The sequence below is a fragment of the Anopheles moucheti genome, chromosome 2 (genome assembly GCF_943734755.1).
Source record: "Anopheles moucheti chromosome 2, idAnoMoucSN_F20_07, whole genome shotgun sequence".
Lineage (NCBI taxonomy): Eukaryota > Metazoa > Arthropoda > Insecta > Diptera > Culicidae > Anopheles > Anopheles moucheti.
Window position 1 is genome coordinate 58,040,248 of NC_069140.1, and position 19,565 is coordinate 58,059,812.

Sequence of the window (19,565 nt, forward strand, 5' to 3'; positions counted from 1 at the left end):
ACACCGTTCTCAGTCAGTTGTGGTACTTGGGTCTCGGCTTTCACTTTCCTTCTGTTCTTGTTTTGTTCAGCGACAGTAAACTTTTACCGTGAAATTACAATTATTACGTCGAGCGTACACCGAGACATTAATCAAATTTTGCCTTTCTCGCTTTTGTTTTATGCGGAGCTTAAACAGCGTAACACAAGCAAGACTAGGGTGAAAGCGAACGCAAACAAAGGCATCGAAACAAAACGGAGGTGACACAGCCACCCTAACCCAAAGAAAGTTCAGTCCAATGCTGGAAACTGGATCGATAGGCCCTCTGCGCCAGTAGGAAGCATATTTCAGGGAAAATTTCGAACAAATCGCTGCCTGCCAAAGCTACAGTTCGTTGCTGACGAAGCGCTTATCAATAAAATACGAACGTTATTTGCACACCTCACCTGCGACAGCGACAGGGAAACGGTGTGATTCGAACAACGCCGGTAACCGCACCACAGTTTACCCCCGGCCACCGCAGCGTTTGCAACTCATCGGTTCCAGTGCCTACTACGACCAGACAAGATTATTCGTCGTTCGCAGCTCGCGATAGACGGGTTTCGTGTAGGGTCGATCCTGTGCGCGTCCGACGCTGTGCTTTAGTGTGTGTTGTGTTCTCGCCGGAACGTGGAATATTCCCGTATTTACCAGTGCCGTGTGCGTGATTTAGTCGGGCCCGTTGCTTCACAGTTCTATTGACATCCGGTGTCTTTGGTGCAGCAAGAAAAGGTTGCGCTTATTGCTGAATTTACAATTCAACCCTCTATCCCACTTCGGACGAGCCAACGTCCGCCGCCGAAAATGGTCACCGCTTCGAGTGTTCTTGGCAGCACCAGTGCTGTTCTGGTGTCGCTTTTTATATTGCGTAAGGTTTTCCCCTGGATTTATCAAAACCTTATCGGTCCAAAGGTGTTCGGCTGCCGTATTAACCTGAAAAAGACCGGCGAATGGGCCCGTGAGTATTCCATTCAATATGGCTTTCTTCTGCCGCAGGTTATGTTGTGCGTTTTGTATTGTGAGACGTAGCATGTCCTTAGAACTTGTCCGTTAATTGAAAGGTATTAATAGTGAAACTGGTTTATTCGATTCCGTGTTCGTTTCCTGATCCGTACACCCGTGGTGGTCGGGTGTCACATAATGCCAAGATCCCCCTGTCTGCTTCGTGCGTATTTTTTTAAATAGTATATTACAGTTCTTGCCTTCCTTGATATCGTAGCTACAGTACAAAATGGAATACATTCAATTCGCAATTTTTAACCAGAATCAGGAGGTCATGAGAGGAAATGAAACCGGTCTGGGTGAGCCCGCTAATCTATAGCTTTTCCAAAAGTCTATAAGCCCGACTGACAATAAGTGGCGAAACTATACCTAAGTGTTGTAAGCTTTGTTATGTTTTAGTGACAATGCTGCGAAGTCAAATCGTGAAATAATAACATGTCTTTTATCCGCACCAGATTTTTTTTTGTAATTATGATACTTTTGAACTACGGTATAATTACAATCCTAGTTTAATGAACACTTCGCGTGACAGCATCGTTGTGGAGGGTTATCCTTTTTCGTCGACTTTTTTTAGTTTGGCAAGGTTTAACCATTGACTGAAATTTGTGCAAAAACTAAGCTGCGACCCCCGCAACAGTTTAAGCCACATAAACTGGTAAAATTTTCTACAATGCTAATCTATTAAAATAGCAAAGGCCGCCAAAACACAAGAGATAAGAAAAACCATACTAATTATAAAAAGTATAATAGTTTATACATTTATACGCATTTGCTAACAACTTTGGGAACGATTAGATTTACCGTAGCATCAGTAGTTCAGGTTTAGCTGTAATAGTTTGGTCCGAATAAGATCACGTAACACCGTGAAAGGCTCATCAACGGATATAGCTTTTGGGTGTTTTCTCCGTCAAAGTTTCCGGTGCATATTCCGGCGCAGTGGCTGGGAGTCACGAAAGCGAAACTGATTACATTCGGCATAAAATAAATAACCGGTTATAAAACCACTGCGCTACTATTTCTACCGGCGAACAGGCATTTTTTGGCGCTGATCGCTATCTGAGGCTTTTGGGATTCGGACAGCCAACGTCTACGAGTCTTAAACGAGTGAGGTCTCTGAGTTAACATTTTGTATTTTTTTGGGGAAAAAAGAAAGTTACAGTTTTGGCCAAAATTCCTACCAACAAAACCGGTTTTCTACGATATTTTGAAGTTGCTCGCCGAGGATGTATTTTTGTGTTGGAATGAAAGGCCTGGTCATTTCACGTTCACCGGCATTGTCGACGTAAATACACCGGTTGTATGTTTTGCTAATTAGGTTTGATGGCACTCAAAGTTCTTGACGTTCTTCCTAGCAATTCTACCTTTAGTAGGATTAACACAAAAAAGCCACTCTCCGGAATTTGACTTATGCTGCTCACGTTTGCCACCTTTACAACCTTCCTTTAAAAAGTGCTTATCATGACGGACTATGTCATTTGCATCCCAACTGCGGCACATCAAAATTTAGTTCGTAGTTCGAGCAGTAACAACACAACACATAGGAAACATGTTTCAAGAAGCAAAAAGATAGCAAATCCGAGAATAATAGTACGCTAGTAATTGCGTCAATTTATTATTGTTCTTCCCATTACCATCTTCCTGCTAACCATCGTCATCCCCATCACGAGCCGGGAAGAACAGCACCTTCTCGTTTCATGATTTGAAAAATCAACAAAACCACACACTTCAAGTTGAAGTTCTTGTTAGAAGGGAACAGACCGTGATAAACAGAATCGTCGACGTTCGGGCCATGCGAAAAAGAACTCGCGTTAGAATATTTGCTCACCAAAGCTTGAAATGGAATATAAAATATAGAATGGAAATATTAGGAATATAATAAAAAGATTTCAAACCGTCCAGATCGGGATGTTCAAACTATGAAAAGAGATGCAAGAAGCATGCATGATAAAGGTATTGTGTGAAGCTTCATTGCAAGTGATCGTTTGGTCTTCCGTCATAGTTTCACGGGCAACTGGCAGATCAATGTCTATAAACCTGCACATTACTGAGGCCATTATAATATCGACCCTCAATCGTGTGCAACTGCAGGCATCGATAACACTCTCTCACCCTTACATAAAGATACTACTGACCCTTGGCAGGCGGATATAACTTGTTGACATTGAAACGACGAACCACCTTCAGGAGCTTATTGCTCTGGGATCTGTACCTACCGATGATCCACATAAGATCATTCGCCTTTATGGACGAAGAAAAAAAACAACTGGTCACTTAATGGTCCAGTGCGAGAAGGTCAAACGCTGCTAATCTATTCTGCTGGAAGAATCGACCTGGTGGTGTCGGCGTCATATGATCGGTGTATTTCAATAATCATTAGGTGTGTGCAAGCACGCCCGATGACCTCAAATCGTGGGTGCGAAATTGTGCCCTTCAAAACGAAACTGATCATGTGTACACGATCTCTTGATCAGAGCGTTGATGAATTGCTAGTGAAGGGTCTGGGCTAATAATGTTTTGCTTTGTTGCTTTGTATTTCGTTTGTTTTATTATCTGTTTTATCGTTTGTGTTCCTTCAAATTTTTGTTTTGATTTTTGCTTTCTCAAAAAGGGTTTCTCCTGAAACAATAAACACTGTGAAGAAATGGTTGTTTAACACGGGTTAAAACACAATACCTTCCATCATGAATAGTTTCTGTTGTACTAATATTTCATCTTTCCCTCTTTACAGTTATCACCGGTGCAACCGATGGCATAGGAAAAGCTTACGCTCAGGCGGTAAGTAGCGTGACAGAATACACTGCATTTACCCTTCCATCCTCCGCAAGATGAGGAACGCGGAAAGAAATGCAGTTGCGCTTGTGAAGGTTGACTAGTAAAAATCAAGTGCGCACATACATGATCGTTGGCTTAGATTGATCGTACGATCATTTACACGCAACAGCCGTTAGTATCGAACGATTTAGAAATAATAGCGCAGCTAAAGCTGGAAAGTACCGATTTCTGATGATTGATTCAAAAATACCAAGCGAAAAGATTTGATGAGGCTTATCTGCTCTTCATATACAAGGTGTTTGGTGGCAGGAGAATAATTTTTTGTCTTTTTTTGTTGAGCAGATGTGCTTATAATTTTGGAGTTTTGTTCCCAACAAAGAAACATAAAGTGGACATTGTGTTGTCGAACCTAGACAAACATAGGATAGAGCGTCTTGAGGAGGGTCTCCAAGGTTCATTCCGTCAACGTGTACGTATAAAAAGCTATACGATTTAATGGAAGAGAAATTCAACGGTTTTTGCTTCACAGCTGTGGTTAACCCGGTCAACAATGAGTTGCATAAATGAGTTTTCTTTTCTTTTGTGGCTTCCATCGCAGTAAGGGTCAGTCGGAAGCAATTTCAAAGGCACTGTTCGATTCGATTGAGTACCACCGCGCTCAAGTGTTTTTTTTTTGCTTTCAATCATAAACTGATGCATATACTAAACTCAGGGCCCTAGGGACATCGTAATCGAAAGTGCAAGTATGGGAAGAGCAAACAGATTCATTTTACATCATCGTTACTAAATCTGCACCTGAAACCACACGTTGAAAACGTCTTGCCTTTCTTTTGTTAGTTTTATTGCGAGACCTTAATGGAGAAAGTCGCACTGTAGTACAGATTACACTCTAAATGATCATGATAGATGCAAAGATCGACAACTTTCAATTCGTTTTATGAATAGTGAGCTTAGTGGTAATGTTAATTTTTTTAACATACTTATGGATTTTTCAGCTTGCCCGAAAGGGTCTCAACATTATTTTGATCAGTCGCACGCTTTCGAAGCTCCAGGATGTGGCTAAAGAAATTGGTAAGTATACTATCGTTAACGTTTTTCGACAACTATATAATTTACACAATAATAATACCACGCAATTCCTGTTACTGTCATCTCCCTAGAAACGGAATTCAAGGTGCGCACGATGGTTATTGCCGCTGACTTCACAAGTGGGTCCGAAATTTACGCACAAATCCAACAACAAATTGAGAATATGGAAATCGGTGTGCTGGTGAACAATGTCGGCATGAGCTATGCGAACCCGGAATACCTGTTGGAATTGCCGAACAATGAAAAGCTCATTAAGAATCTACTCAGCTGCAACATTCTTTCAGTGACACGCATGTGTCAGCTAGTTATGCCCGGCATGGTGAAACGGCATGCTGGTGTTGTGATTAACATTTCATCGCTCTCTGCCGTCATTCCCGCACCGTTGCTGACCGTCTATTCTGCATCGAAAGCGTACATGGATAAATTTTCCGAAGATCTCGCCTCAGAGTATGTGAAACACAATATTGTGGTGCAATCCGTTCTGCCAGGACCTGTAGCTACCAACATGTCAAAGATTCGGAAGAGCACTTGGATGGCTTGTTCGCCAAAAGTGTTCGTAGCTAGCGCAATTAATACGCTTGGTCACACTCGCCAAACTACAGGCTACTTTCCACACGCTTTGCTAGAGTTAGCCATCAACATGATAAGCTTTGTTTCGCCACGCTTGATGGAAAAGCTTACTATAAACACTATGCAAAACATTCGCGCAAGAGCACTGAAAAAGTCGACAACCAAATCATCTGCGCCCACTGACGCAACAGAACTAACCGCTTCGTCGTCGTAAAAATTCAAACAAAGCAGGATGTATGAAAACAGACAGACGACTGGTGTCCTGTTGAACGTTACGATACTACTGGTAGGAAACTGATACGCATTTTGGGTTGACCTAAGTAATGCCCAACAAATGAGCGGTTTCTAGGTTTAGTTGTAGTGTTAAAGAAATAGTCAAACCGGCTGGGCATTTAACGATAAGGCGAATGGGGTTAAGGATCAATGCGAAAAAGCTGACAAAAGCAGAAAACAAATTCACTACTTGTCCTAAGCTAAGCATCCTAGTCCGGTTTAGGGAAAAGGTTGCATGAAATGGAAGGTGCAAATATAGTGTAATAAGTAACATTATTTCCAAATCTTCTAACAATCGAAGCCTATATAATTCAACGCAAAATTGTTATAATAGCAATATGATGTTGTTCCCCAATAAACTAAATAAAATCTTGTCTGAATACGTACCCATCTTCAATTTCATTTTTTTTGTTGAATTCCAATTCGCGTTCCGAAACGACCGTTGCCCGATTTAGTTAAAATATGATCATTCGACCTCGAAAATAATCCGGAATGTTGAGCAAAGAATGGAACAAATTTTGTTGCAAAGGAACAAGATGTTTCAAGATATAGGGGATGTTCTTTAAATCGCGAATTAAAGAACCACAAAATATAAAATATATATGGCTTATTCTGTTTGGATGTTTGAACCGTTTGGTGCCGAAATCGTCATACAGCATATTCAAGAAGCGTCAATCTGCCGTCCTTTAGGACGCAGTAAATGATGGAATCTGCTTGATTTGTCATTGGGTATGTCTGTTTGCTCATCCCAAATGTCATTTCTTTCCTGCGTTGTCAAAACGTTCCGCAACGAATCATTCAATTGCAGTCAATATTCAGCGCTAATCTAATAACGAAACCAAAGCACGAAGCAACGCAATTGGTAAGTATTGAAATAAAAGAATTCACTTACTAAACGCCCAGTTTCATGTGCAATCCAAGCTATAGACTAACTAAAATATAAATGCCTTTGTAAAGAGCATGAACCTTTGCATATGTAACTACGTCCTTGTATATTTTCATGTTTTCAAAAATTTGTCCCGAATAAAATTATTTCCATGCACGATTGTAACTCTAACAACAGTACAGTACAGTACTGTTTGAAAAGATTTTAAAATAATGATTCCTTAATTCGATTCGCTTCAAGCGGTTGCGAACAAAAAATGAACAAAGACAACGGAACGAATTGCGTAGCAACAGCAACAAGTAGGTTATGTTGCAACACAAAGGAAGGTAAAAAGGTTCGGAAATCAGCCAAACTGTATAGCTTCTCCAGCTGATAGCATAAAGCTGTTGTGCGAAGCTGTTTTCCGATCGGATGATGATACTAACCAGTTCCATCAATTACGTTCTTATCGCATTTCTGGTCCACTTCTGTGCTTCCCTTCGTTCTCGAAGGCTTTGTTGATGTTTGCTGATTCAGCGTTTACAAACATTGCCTGGTTCAGTGTATGAGCTATTTTCACTCAGATTAACTGGATGCCATATTATCTTTAGTTTGCCGCTGGACGCCATTGCTATACAACGAACTCAGAAGCATCAGTATAATTACATTCGTGACTGTGTTTTATTGTAGAAAATGTTTTTCCATTTGGTGCTCGTAGCGCTTGTCGCTATCGGCACTAGTGCGGCCGGCATTGGCAAGAAATACCCACTTTCTGCCAAGTTCATCGAAGAAATCAACACAAGAGCTACAACATGGCGAGCTGGCCAAAACTTCCATCCCGATACCTCCCTCCGATACATCCGTGGCTTGATGGGAGTGCACCCGGATGCAGACAAATTCCGAGAGCCAGAATTCGTACACGAGCTGACCGACGCAGACGATCTGCCGGAAAACTTCGACTCCCGTGAACAGTGGCCCAACTGTCCGACGATTCGCGAAATCCGTGATCAAGGGTCGTGCGGCTCCTGCTGGGCATTCGGTGCTGTTGAGGCTATGTCGGATCGTGTTTGTATCGCTTCGGCAGGTAAGATTCATTTCCGCTTTTCGGCCGAAGATCTAGTCTCTTGCTGCCACACCTGCGGCTTCGGTTGTAACGGAGGATTCCCTGGCGCTGCCTGGAGCTACTGGGTGCGAAAGGGTTTGGTGAGTGGTGGACCATTCGGATCGAACATGGGTTGTCAGCCATACGCAATTGCCCCGTGCGAACATCACGTCAACGGAACGCGTCCATCCTGCGAGGGCGAAGGTGGAAAGACACCGAAGTGTGTGAAGAAGTGCCAGGAGAGCTACAGCGTACCCTACCAGAAGGATAAACGCTTCGGTGCTTCATCGTACTCGATCCAACGCCATGAAGCACAAATCCAGAAAGAAATCATGACCAACGGACCGGTAGAGGGCGCGTTTACCGTGTACGAAGATTTGCTGCACTACAAAGAGGGCGTTTATCAGCACGTGACAGGCAAAATGCTCGGCGGCCATGCCATACGGATTCTGGGATGGGGCGTTGAAAATGGCACCAAGTACTGGCTGATTGCTAACTCGTGGAACAGTGACTGGGGCGATAATGGTTTCTTCAAGATCCTTCGCGGAGAAGATCATCTCGGCATTGAAAGTTCCATTTCGGCCGGTTTGCCTAAGGTCTAAGGCCGATAGGTCTATCAGCTTCGATTGGTTTCGCATCGCCAACATATCGCCCCAATTTACATACATTCCTGGAAGTGGCGAAGCAAAAGTAAAATTTATCAGCGTAAAGAGGCTGATTTATCTATTAACATGAATGTATCTTCTCTTTTGATAATAAATAAAATGGGACAGTATCGCTTTCGGTTATCAAACACCCACGAAGAGAGTAGTTTAGCATGAAAGAATTTTTATTGCATGCATATAATGTTTCTGTGGATTGAAGGATTGATGAAATTACGATTGATGTTCGCAATGATTCATATTTTCGGCAGACCAGTTATGATCTTCGACTCGATGCCTAAGTGATTGGATCCTCGCACAAACTTGAAATATCCGTGATCTCCCCAATCTTCGCCGTACGAGTTTGCGATCAGCCAGTAGGGAAGTCCACCTTCTTTGCCCCATCCGATGATGCGCACCGCATGTTTGCCGATCTTCTCACCGTACACGTGTCGATAAACTCCGGATTTGTACAGCAGCACATCTTCGTATACGTCGAAACCGGCCTCCACAGGTCCGTTAGTCATTATTTCGTACCGTATGACACGTTCGTCCCTTGTCACACTGTATGCCACTTTACCGAAGAATTTATCCTTCGAATAGTGTCGATCAGCTCCATCTCGGCAGTGGTGCGTACACTTGGGCGAAGTTTCCACGTGACATTCATGGAAAGGATATTCGCACGGTTTGAATGGGTATGGTTTACAGCCCTCGGTTGAGTTGTACGCCCCACCGCTCACTAGCCCTGCGTCCACCCAGTACTGAAAGCTGGTTCCGTCCAAGAAGCCACCGTTGCACCCATTGCCACAATCAGCACAGCAGCCCATAAGATCTTCGGCGGCTAGCGCTACATTACTCGTACCGTTCGAATGGATGCAGACTCGGTCGGACATAACACTGGCAGCAGCGACGGCCCAACAGGAACCACACGTACCCTGGTTGCGAATCTCACGCAGCGAATCACAGTTTGGCCAGTAACTACGCGCATCAAACGACTCGGGAATGTCGATGTCGTACACATATTCATACCGTCTGATCGGTACCTTGAATCCGGTTCTACTATCTCCGATGCCTTTCAGCGATCGGAAAGTGTGGAAGTGGACGTTTGATTGAAAGTTTGTGTCTGGTTTCCAGCTGCGCGCTCGTGCAAGTACTCGGCGCAGAAATTCATCGTTGAACGGATCTTGACCGTGCCGTTCGGTTCCCGACACAAGGCAAAACGATAAAAGCACCGTCACCAGTGCGACGAACTGCGATTGCATTTTCTTTGCGATTTTTAGAAAAACTTTCAGCGACTATAAGAGTGTTGCTGCTTTAAGAGAAGAACCACGATTGAACCTCCGTATGAAAGTAACTTGTGGCTATCGCTGTCCATCCACATGATTATCAGTATCGATAATCGAATAAACCGGGTCAATGATCGGCAAGTTTGAAAACAACCTCATAATAAAGAGAAAAAGTGTTATTCGTAGCGGTTTTCATTGGAGCATGTAGTAGTAGTCGTTGCAGAGGCTGTAAACACTATTTTTCGCCTTTTTGTTTCTTGTTTGTCTCCATCGATCTATCCTCCCGGTAATTAAGCAATAAAAATGTATATGAGTTAGTAATTAAACTACTTGATTACGCATAGTAAAAATCAATAGGTCAGCGTTACAATCTGATTTAAATCTTATCGACAGTGCAACAGATTTTTTCTTTACACTGTATTCGAACTTGCGGAGATCGAGAATCCGCCATTCAGCGAAACGAATATTTCAAACCTTCAAAAACTATTTGAAATGAAACGTAAACGTCAAATTGTACAATAAGAGGGGTTTCCACGGCCATACTCGTTGACGTTTTGTATAACACATTCAAGGTGTACATAGACGTTGGAAATGTTTGACAATTTACCATGTGACATACAGGTTCCTCCGAAGGCGCCAGTTTTTATTTCACAGCAATGTATCAATTAGCATTTGGAAAATGTTAAATCAAATATTCTGAGCATCCAGTTCACTTCACAAACTGTAACTACAACGAATAATATCATCAGTACAGTGTAGTTTGCTACCATCAGTGTCCGGTGACGTACGGTCTGTTTCATCATGGCGGCATAAAAAATCGCTATTTCACTGTTTCATTTTCTGTAGTCACCTCGGTTCGCTCCAAAAGCGAACCTGTATGTTTGCCTGTATGCAGAAGCTATTGCGGCGATAGGAGGAGTAAAATATTTACCACACACTGCGGAAAAACAAGCAATTGTTGAAGTTTTAACTTGATAGCATCATACTACGACGGATCAAGCGCACATTAAGCCGGTTCGAATCGGGCCGTATTTCGTTCGATGGAGTGACGCCATAAAGTGTACGTGCAATGGAAAATCATCCCATTACGCCTTTTCCACGAAAAAACAGGGTTGCAAAAGCCCATAACAGTGCTGCTTATCTGGGGTGCCAATTCCAAGTCGCAGAGCTACGACGCACCGGAAAATTGGAAGTCTTGCATTACTGAACCGATTTTGCATAGATGCCTTAAATGGTTGTTTCGGCAATTAGCCGTGGTACTGTTGCTGCGTTTTGTATCGTATCATTCGCTGGAAGCAGCACTTTGTCTGCCGGTAACATGAATTGTCATCACACACCACTGGCCTCTGTCATTGTCGATGGTGGTGGTGTTGATTGTGCGATGCTTCAACCCTAGGCGTATTCGCCTATCTATGCCGGCGAATGAGGAATATGATTGACGAATTGTTTTTCTTCTTCGATTAGCTTCGTTACTTATGTTACTTTTGTTTGTTTTCCATATCTACGTTACGGTTATTTCCAAATCCTCACGCGGGAAATGGAAGTAAGGGCAATATGTCAACACCTCAATTAGGAATCTTCATAGTGTTTTCGATTGTGTAGTGAAAAATAGGAAGACGCGTGTTCGGAAAAACATATTTCCCCACACAAACACACTCATACAGAAGTGTGTCGCTCTGCAAGACAGGAGCAAAAACAACAGGAATTTTAAATTGTTTTGTTGTGCCTAGTGCAAAATTGCAGGAATATTCATGAAACCCATTGCAAAATCAGTATGCTCTGATCGTGATTTTTTTTATCTCTATTTGAACAGGAACGAGGCATCATTTTGACAGACCAATCTTAAACTTGTGACTGATATTTTGTTGTCGTACCGGAGAACTTGAAATTGATAGCGATGGTAAAAAATGAAACCCGAGAGCACTGGCGATGCCGACATTATTCATTTTTTTTTATCGTTTTTCAACAGGAGCCAGAGCTGCTTGAGATACTGTGCAAGCAGTTCTATGAATCCCGAGATGCCCAACGACGGGTCGAGGCAGAGAAGGTGTTGTACCACTTCCAGGATGACCCCGACGCGCTTTCCAAGTGCCAAACGTTGCTAGACCGAGCAAACTCGAGCTTCTCGCAGCTGTTTGCCACGACCATCCTGACCAAGCTGGTGACGAAGAATATACAAGTATTGCGGATGCAGCAACGTGTGGACATACGGAACTACGTGCTTAACTATTTAGCTACCCGTCCGAATTTGCAGCCATTCGTTATCCAAGCCTTAATTTCGCTGCTGGTCAAGATAACCAAACTCTGCTGGATTGATATGTACGATAGCGAGTATGTGTTCCAAAACATCCTGCAAGATGTGAAGGAGTTCTTGGGTGGTTCGGTAGAACACTGCGTTATAGGAGTTCAAATTCTGTCGCAACTGACAGTGGAGATGAACCAACAATCGGAAGCGGCATGCAATCTCACCTTTCCCAAGCACCTCCGCATTACGAGCCTGTACCGTGACAAAATGCTTTACGACATCTTTATACTAGCCTGTACGCTGCTTAGTCAGGCGAAGGATAGCGTATGCAAGAACCAAAACTGTCTCGATGAAGCCCAGCAGGGACTGTTCACTCATCTGCTGGAGCTGGCGCGGAATTGCTTGAGCTACGATTTCGTTGGTGCCACGGCCGATGAGTCGTCGGATGACATCGCAACGGTGCAGATTCCAACCAACTGGCGGCCTGCCTTTTTGGACTCGGAGTCCGACTCGTTGAAACTGTTCTTCGATCTATACCATATGCTGCCAACGCATCTATCTAGCCTGGCGCTGTCCTGTTTGGCGCAGATTACATCGATTCGACGCTCAATCTTTAGCAACCCGGAGCGTATTAAGTTTCTCACCAAGTTGGTAAAAGGAGCGACCGACATTCTCAAAACGTCACACGGATTGAGCGATCCCGAAAACTATCATGAGTTCTGCCGATTGTTGGCGCGCTTAAAATCCAACTATCAGCTCAGTGAACTGGTTATAGTGGAAAACTATCCGGAAGCAATTCAGCTGATAGCTAAGTTTACGGTACAATCACTGCAAATGTGGCAATCGGCACCGAACAGCATTCATTACTTGCTGTCACTATGGCAACGATTGATCGCGTCATTACCGTACGTGAAATCACCGGAACCGCATTACCTAGAAACCTACACACCGGAAGTGACGAAAGCATTCATTACCTCCAAACTGGACGCCGTCCCAGTCATTGTGCGTGAAGGGCTCGAAGATCCGGTAGATGATACAGACATGGTACAGCAGCAGTTGGAGCAGTTTGCTACCATTGGCCGTTGTGAGTACGATAAAACCTGTGCCCTGCTGGTGCAGCTATTCGACCAAACGGCCAATCGATACCAAGAGATACTGTCCAGTCCATCTGCAGCAAATCATATCGATTTGCAAATATGCGAAGGACAGCTAACGTGGTTAGTGTACATCATTGGCGCCTCGATCGGTGGCCGTATCGCAACTCCCTCGTTCGACGATCATGACGTGTTGGAGTGTGACATTATCATTCGAGTGCTGCAGCTGATGACGCTAACGGATTCGCGGCTGCCCCAGTGTGGCTGCGAAAAGTTGGAACTAGCCTTCATGTACTTCCTAGCGCATGTACGCAGGATCTACATCACAGAGCACATGCAGAAGTTGAAAATGTTCCCCCGCCTGTCGGAGATACTGGGAGTAAGCGATGACGATATGACCATGCTGACGGTCACAAGCCGGAAGATGTGAGTTTCTCACCTAAACACGCGTGGCTCGTTTCGGAGTGCTTGTCAGTCATATAACTCTCACCACTTTGTGTTTCTTCTTTCCATTCATTGCAGCATAACAAATCTTAAATATTTAGGCAACTCGGAATCGGTCCTACGAAAGACGCTTGCATTGCTGAACGATCTGACCTTAATCTGCTCTTCCGTACGAAAGCTTATTAAATTAGACGAAATTCAGTTTATGCTCAACAATCGTACGGTAAGTCGCTCGGCCATTGATCGATATACCCGAAACCTTTCTAATTCTTTGGTGCATCTTTGTGCGCAGCGTGAACATTTTTCGTTCCTAGGTTCCGGTACGGTGGCGGCCACACGTTGCCGTAGCATGTTCTACACTTGCCTTGGCCGTTTGCTGATGATGGATCTCGGAGAAGATGTGGAACGGTTCAACACTTTCATGATGCCGCTCACGAAAACGATCGAGAACATAATAATGATGAACTTTCCAAGCGAAGAAGCAAAGAAGGAGTTGATCGGGTTGTCGCGTGATCTACGAGGATTGGCATTGGCGTTTAATGCTAAAATACCCTACATGATGCTTTTTGATTGGATGTAAGTTCCAACTAATCTGTGTGCCACTACAATATCATTTATGTGGACTGCTGTATGTTTGTTCGTATTTTAGCTATCCGGATTATTCGCCTATTTTAATTCGCGCTGTGCAAATGTGGGCCCACGATCCCACGGTTACGACGCCTGTGCTGAAATTGTTCACCGAACTAGTCTACAACCGATCGCAGCGTTTGCTGTTTGATGTCTCTAGTCCAAATGGCATTCTGTTGTTCAGAGAAACGTCCAAGTTGATCTGTTGTTACGGTAAGAGGAATCCGTCCAGGATGTTGGTGAATGATAATTGTATCTGTGATTGCTCTATACTGCTTCCACAACACAGGTGAAAGCATGCTGTCGCTAAATGTGCCCAGCGAGCAGATGTACCCGATGAAGCTGAAAGGAATTTCGGTGTGCTTTCAAATGCTGAAACAAATCCTCAGCGGAAATTACGTAAATTTTGGCGTGTTCAAGTTGTACGGAGACAACGCGCTAGACAACGTGCTTAACATGACCGCCAAACTGATATTGACCATCCCGCACGAGGATATACTAGTAAGCACTACCAACAAAAATAAGACTTACGAGCGATATGTGACACCAGGGGTTGGATTTGATTTGGTTATTTTGTTACAGGTTTACCCGAAGCTATCGTTATCTTACTACACGCTTATACAGTGCTTAGCCCAGGATCACATCTCATACCTGTCCACACTGGAACCACCGCTATTTTTGTACATTCTAGAAAGTATATCCCAAGGATTGAATGCATTAGGTACGCTGTGTGGTGTGTGCTGCTGGCGCGCAACCAGACTATGTAATTAATTTATCTTTGATTTCCAAATCCTTTTTTTATAGAAACCGTAATTTGTTCATCGTGTTGCCAAACGTTGGATCACATTGTGACGTACATTTTCAAACAACTGCAACTGAATGGTGAGTATTATTTATTGTTGCATTTATCGTTTCTCATTAATTTTGGAATCGGGGTTTTACACTAGTAATAAGCGCAGAATTATATATGAGACTAATTAAAATGGGTGGTGCCCGAGAGTGTATAAACATGACGTGTAATAATGAACGTAATGGATGTGATACAGCAACCATTTGTCGTAAATTTATCTGAAATCTCTCTTATGGCTTCTGGAAAATATATATACACCGACGTGAGCAATGCAATGAAAAAAATGTTGAAGAAAAAAAGTTGTTGTTGCAGGTTCCACCGAGATTTGAACTCGGATCGTTGGATTCAGAGTCCAAAGTGCTAACCATTACACCATGGAACCTTGTTAGGGAGGGCCGAATTATTCTCGTACATTAACCAATGACAGTACTTGTGTAGTTAGTTTGATACAATGGCGATAAAATTTGAGTACGAATATTTCCAATGCTGCACCGTGTTATTCGTGCCACATAATCTAACAAACTCTGTCCGCAAACGTCTCAAAGTGCAATATTACATCGTTACTTCTTTTCCAAAGTTTCTACATTCCCGAGCAAGAAGCATCGCCAGGCAGTTCCGCCGGAAAACAATATGTTTTTGAAAGTGATGGAATTACACCCCGAAATACTGCAGGGCTTGCTATCGAGCATGATGAACATAGTTATGTTCGAAGACTGTAAACATCATTGGTCCATGTCCCGTCCGTTGCTCGTGTTAATATTATTGTACGAGGATTGCTTTCGGTAAGAATGATTCCGATCAGTATGGGACTAACTGCTAATGTTATGGCTTTATGTGACAAAACAAATTAATTTCTTTTACAGACGTATCCGTGAAACGTTCATCCAATCCCAACCCGTGGCAAAACAACAGAACATAGCGCGACTGTTCGATGTGTTGATGGATGGCATCGAGCGAAACCTGCTAACTCAGAATCGGGACAAGTGCGTAACCTCTAGCTACTGACAATCGGATGCTTAAGAAAACTAATCATGTTTTACAATGTTTACAGATTTACGCAAAACCTGTTGCAGTTCCGCCGAGACGTTAATGCATCTCTTAAGATTACTCCGCAACCAAACTCCACGACAAACGAAATGGTAGTGTATTGTGCTTCATATGATTAATAGCTTGGGTAGCTGTACACCTTTCATATCTGTTCTTTTGACAACTTTAGTTATGTGCCTTTCTCTTGAATGTCAAATGTATTCTTACAACGGTTCATCTCTGATTGTTATTTGCAGGACGATTAAAACGAGGAGCACTTAGTCAGTGTTGCAGAACAGCTATACATCACATTGACTGAGCCCGAGATGCAAGAACGGAACAATGTTATCATGTTTGATGTTTAGTTGCTGTATAAGCAATGGATAGGAAAGCTACTCGTCGTTACACACCGTAGCATAAGGAAAATGAATACGATTAACGTATGTCGCAAAATGGGTTCAGTGTAACACACGCAGCACTGAAAAGGAATGAAATCGTCGTCGCCAACCGGCAGGGAAATGTTGACCTTTTTTGTACCAAAATCGAAAAAAGAGTGCAGCGTACAATGTAACGTGCGTCACGTAGAGGAGTTGCGTAGCTATGAACAAAATTCCGTTTGAACATCTGGTCCTTTAAGAAGCGAAGAGCGAGGGTAAATCATTGTTCTGTTAGTACCATGATAGGCACTGCTTTTCGTCGTTTTTATAGTCGATATACGGAAGAAATCGGTAACTTGTGAAAACCATTCGAGAAGATTTGTTATATCGGTGGTGTTTCTGGCTGGTTCTTCTTCCGCCCTACGAAGCGTAGCCAATCGCCCCTTTGGTGTTGGTTTGTGTGATCTGTGAGTACGGTTGCGTGTTTCACATTTTTTTTAATTCCATATTTTAATTATTTGCATACTATTGGAATGGCTACACCACATTCCTGTTTTTTTCTTCTCTTCTATAGTATACATAATTTAAGAGCAATGCATTATTAGCTGTTCATACACAACAAACCAATCGAAAATCGATGGCAAGCGGGAAATAGGAAGGTGTGTAAGCGCATGCTAATAAGTCGCTTTCATTAGAGTGTATCCTTCGTAATGTGCATAACCATAAACCGTAATGATCGCGTTTGAATGTTTCAGTTCTTATTTAAACCATTACAATCGGTTCCATTTGAGCATCACTCCCCGCAAAAGCATCTCATTTTCTTATACAGGAGAAAACCAGTTTATATTTTGGAGTGGAGAAATCAAGTGCTGCGCTAATATGTATATGAGGGTACGTTCAAAGCAAATAACCGACAGTCGGAGGTGCTCAACAACCACCAGCAACGACTGTTGCACTCTTAACAAAGGGACAACAACAGGAAGCAAACAACAACAACAAAACAACTAGCGCAAACGATCGAATAATCTGGAATCGGATTCCAGTTGGCAGGTGATGTTGTATAAAGGAACCACAAACCGAATACAGATGGTAGAATGTGAGTTGAAGAATGAATAAATACGAAATATGAGAAATTTGATGAAACGTAGCAATTATGTTCCAGTGCAGAAGACAACCGGGAGAAATTTAATTGTGCACATCTATACATACACGAACACAGTATATGGTGATGTATCGCATGTATGAGAAACGCAATCATCGGAACACTTGATTTTGTATACAAAACATTTCGAAAACCCAAACTGTAAATTAGTTCATCATATTTATTTATTGACTGTTTGTGTGTTTACTCTATGCGTTGGTCGATCAGTTCCAGCGATCACAGACTCACTCGGGCAGTGCTTTAGCCGTCCGTTCCTTGTCCTCAGTCAACGCTCTGGCATCGTGCAGGAAGACGGGCACCTCGAGTCCCTGCATTTTGGCCGCACGTGTAAATCCTTCGTTGGAGGTAATCGTTACAGCTCGATGGTACAGTCCAAAGGCAAATACTTGCAAGCTTCGTGGTCGTATCTTACCGCCGAGCTTCAATGACTGCAGTTCCTTCGGGGCTTGCTCGAGCGGTACGTCGGGCAGGACGTGAATACGATTGAACAGTTCGCTGGCACGGGCCTTCTCTTGCTCACCGCCTAGTATCGAGAGGATGTCGTGGAAGGAATCGTAGGCCGTTTGGCAACAAATCAACCGTTTGCCTTCAAACAAGCGATCGAGCACCGGTTTCACGGGGTTCTCGCATTCCCAGCGGGCCTGTTCAGAGAGCAGGGGTTGCTTGAATTCCCAACGAGCGGATCCGTTGGTCATGGCGCTACAGTATGCTATGAGCGTGGTGACGTCCACATTAAGCAATCGTATTTCATCCTTTGGATTGGTTTCCGGCAGGGAGGAAGAGCTACTTGCCGCCGGCACGTCATTGTTGTGTGCTTGTTCGTCTAAATCCTCCGTCAGTATCACCACCCGTACGCCGATTCGCTGCAATTCCTCGATCAGTTCGCTGTCTAGCTTGCTCAGAAAGCGAAAAATTACCGTCGGTGGTCGGAACATGTAGGGAAAGTTGCAGGCAGCCTGAACGTACTCCTCCGCCTGTTCCAGTATCGATTTCGAGCCATAGCTCGTCCGTCCGTACACTGCATCGCTGAGCGATTTGGGGTTGCGGGCAATCACCTTGATCCAAGTGGCACCCCCATCGCAAACGATATCAACTCGCAACGGACAGGCGCGATCCTCGACCGGGAGCGGATAGTCAACATGTTTCACGTCGGCGCTGACGAGCAGGCAATCCACCAGACAACCAAAATGGGTTAGATTGCTGCAAAGAATGTGATTGATGGTGACCGTTCGATTCGCTTTCACGCGGTTCAGAAACTTTAGCTCTTGACTGATTTTCTTCTGAATTTTCTTCACACCCTCGATGGAGTTTCGCTGGGAAAGGCTCTTGAGCAGCTTTTCGCCAAGGTCTATCTTTTCCTGGGCCAGTTGCGTCAACTCCTCGATAGTGTGTTCATTGTTTTGCATCGTTACTTGTCTGAGCGGATGAATGGGAGGCTCCTTTTGGACGGACGGCACTACGAATTTTCACTGCCTATGAATGAATACATAAATACACTGCTAATTCGTTCAACGAGTAATGAGCAGATACTGTATGGCTAAGCACTGGATGTTGGAGAGTTAGTTTTGATTTAAGTACCCTTTGTTTGTTGTGCCACTGTCAATTTGACGTTTAGTACAAACGCGTTTGTGCAATTGCAAGAGCGAACATATGATTGCGAAAAGGGGAAAAACAATGCTATCTAGACGCCATGGCTTTAAAAGGGTGCTGCACTATATCCTTCGGCGTGTGATATCTGCTTTTGTTTGTTACTCAAAATATGTTTCAAGAATTGGGATTTGTGCATCGTGCCTCTGCCAAAATAGGCGTGAAAATACATTATAAAAAAAGAATAGCTTCTATGATTGATGTCGGAAATCTAAAGACTTATATGTTTTCCAAATGAGATCAAAATATAAATGTTGCCCCTTCGAATGAAACGGAAAACTTTAGTTGTTTTCCGTGGAAATAAGTTGAACTTCAAGTACACATCTAAGGTACCCCTTCACGACGTGCGTCGGTGGTGTAATGGTCAGCATAGTTGCCTTCCAAGCAGTTGATCCGGGTTCGATTCCCGGCCGACGCACAAATACTTTTTTTCTCTCCAGCAGAACTTTTATTTTCTTCCATACCTCTGACGCAC

General features: G+C 43.4%; 5 protein-coding genes and 2 non-coding genes across 8 annotated transcripts; 4 read left to right on the top strand and 3 right to left on the bottom strand.

The window, feature by feature from the left end:
• Positions 1-74: 74 nt before the first annotated feature.
• LOC128309973 (very-long-chain 3-oxoacyl-CoA reductase) lies at positions 75-6,114 on the top strand. Its single transcript, XM_053046493.1, has 4 exons — positions 75-976; positions 3,749-3,795; positions 4,788-4,863; positions 4,953-6,114. The coding sequence occupies exons 1-4, from the start codon at positions 823-825 to the stop codon at positions 5,663-5,665; spliced, it is 990 nt and encodes a 329-aa protein (XP_052902453.1). The 5' UTR covers positions 75-822; the 3' UTR covers positions 5,666-6,114.
• Positions 6,115-6,507: 393 nt separating this feature from the next.
• Positions 6,508-8,494, top strand: LOC128298844 (cathepsin B). Its single transcript, XM_053034642.1, has 2 exons — positions 6,508-6,586; positions 7,280-8,494. Exon 2 carries the CDS (start codon positions 7,283-7,285, stop codon positions 8,291-8,293), a length of 1,011 nt encoding a protein of 336 aa, XP_052890602.1. The 5' UTR covers positions 6,508-6,586; positions 7,280-7,282; the 3' UTR covers positions 8,294-8,494.
• An 8-nt stretch (positions 8,495-8,502) lies between these two features.
• Positions 8,503-9,886, bottom strand: LOC128298845 (cathepsin B-like). The gene has a single exon (XM_053034643.1). The coding sequence runs from the start codon at positions 9,592-9,594 to the stop codon at positions 8,590-8,592; it is 1,005 nt and encodes a 334-aa protein (XP_052890603.1). The 5' UTR covers positions 9,595-9,886; the 3' UTR covers positions 8,503-8,589.
• Positions 9,887-10,664: 778 nt separating this feature from the next.
• On the top strand, positions 10,665-17,024 carry LOC128299017 (ran-binding protein 16). 2 transcript variants are annotated; one of them, XR_008287289.1, is made up of 14 exons: positions 10,665-10,678; positions 11,432-11,518; positions 11,588-13,383; positions 13,480-13,624; positions 13,694-13,977; positions 14,051-14,241; positions 14,318-14,529; positions 14,611-14,749; positions 14,833-14,910; positions 15,456-15,660; positions 15,742-15,861; positions 15,930-16,017; positions 16,162-16,748; positions 16,856-17,024. XR_008287289.1 is itself a non-coding variant. In XM_053034850.1 (13 exons), exons 2-13 carry the CDS (start codon positions 11,516-11,518, stop codon positions 16,168-16,170), a joined length of 3,270 nt encoding a protein of 1,089 aa, XP_052890810.1. In that variant the 5' UTR covers positions 10,665-10,678; positions 11,432-11,515; the 3' UTR covers positions 16,171-17,024. The 2 variants fall into 2 exon arrangements, 1 of the variants encoding a protein (XP_052890810.1); XM_053034850.1 differs by having other exon boundaries at positions 16,162-17,024.
• Trnaq-cug (transfer RNA glutamine (anticodon CUG)) lies at positions 15,189-15,260 on the bottom strand. The gene has a single exon. It is a non-coding gene; the product is annotated as a tRNA-Gln (tRNA).
• Positions 17,025-17,598: 574 nt separating the features above from the next.
• Positions 17,599-18,992, bottom strand: LOC128299018 (UPF0415 protein C7orf25 homolog). The gene has a single exon (XM_053034852.1). It carries the CDS (start codon positions 18,847-18,849, stop codon positions 17,668-17,670), a length of 1,182 nt encoding a protein of 393 aa, XP_052890812.1. The 5' UTR covers positions 18,850-18,992; the 3' UTR covers positions 17,599-17,667.
• Positions 18,993-19,436: 444 nt separating this feature from the next.
• Positions 19,437-19,508, top strand: Trnag-ucc (transfer RNA glycine (anticodon UCC)). Its single transcript has one exon. It is a non-coding gene; the product is annotated as a tRNA-Gly (tRNA).
• Positions 19,509-19,565: the final 57 nt, after the last annotated feature.

What these genes read in the sequence shown, in the direction of transcription:
- LOC128298844 (XM_053034642.1), top strand. Translation starts at nt 7,283, where the DNA reads ATGTTTTTCCATTTGGTGCTCGTAGCGCTTGTCGCTATCGGCACTAGT.
- LOC128309973 (XM_053046493.1), top strand. Translation starts at nt 823, where the DNA reads ATGGTCACCGCTTCGAGTGTTCTTGGCAGCACCAGTGCTGTTCTGGTG. An exon ending in AAAGACCGGCGAATGGGCCC is followed by an intron (nt 977 to 3,748) that starts GTGAGTATTCCA and finishes CCCTCTTTACAG; the next exon opens with TTATCACCGGTGCAACCGAT. An exon ending in GAAAAGCTTACGCTCAGGCG is followed by an intron (nt 3,796 to 4,787) that starts GTAAGTAGCGTG and finishes TGGATTTTTCAG; the next exon opens with CTTGCCCGAAAGGGTCTCAA.
- LOC128298845 (XM_053034643.1), bottom strand. Translation starts at nt 9,594, where the DNA reads ATGCAATCGCAGTTCGTCGCACTGGTGACGGTGCTTTTATCGTTTTGC.
- LOC128299017 (XM_053034850.1), top strand. An exon ending in TCCCGCACGAGGATATACTA is followed by an intron (nt 14,530 to 14,610) that starts GTAAGCACTACC and finishes ATTTTGTTACAG; the next exon opens with GTTTACCCGAAGCTATCGTT. An exon ending in CAAACAACTGCAACTGAATG is followed by an intron (nt 14,911 to 15,455) that starts GTGAGTATTATT and finishes TCTTTTCCAAAG; the next exon opens with TTTCTACATTCCCGAGCAAG.
- LOC128299018 (XM_053034852.1), bottom strand. Translation starts at nt 18,849, where the DNA reads ATGCAAAACAATGAACACACTATCGAGGAGTTGACGCAACTGGCCCAG.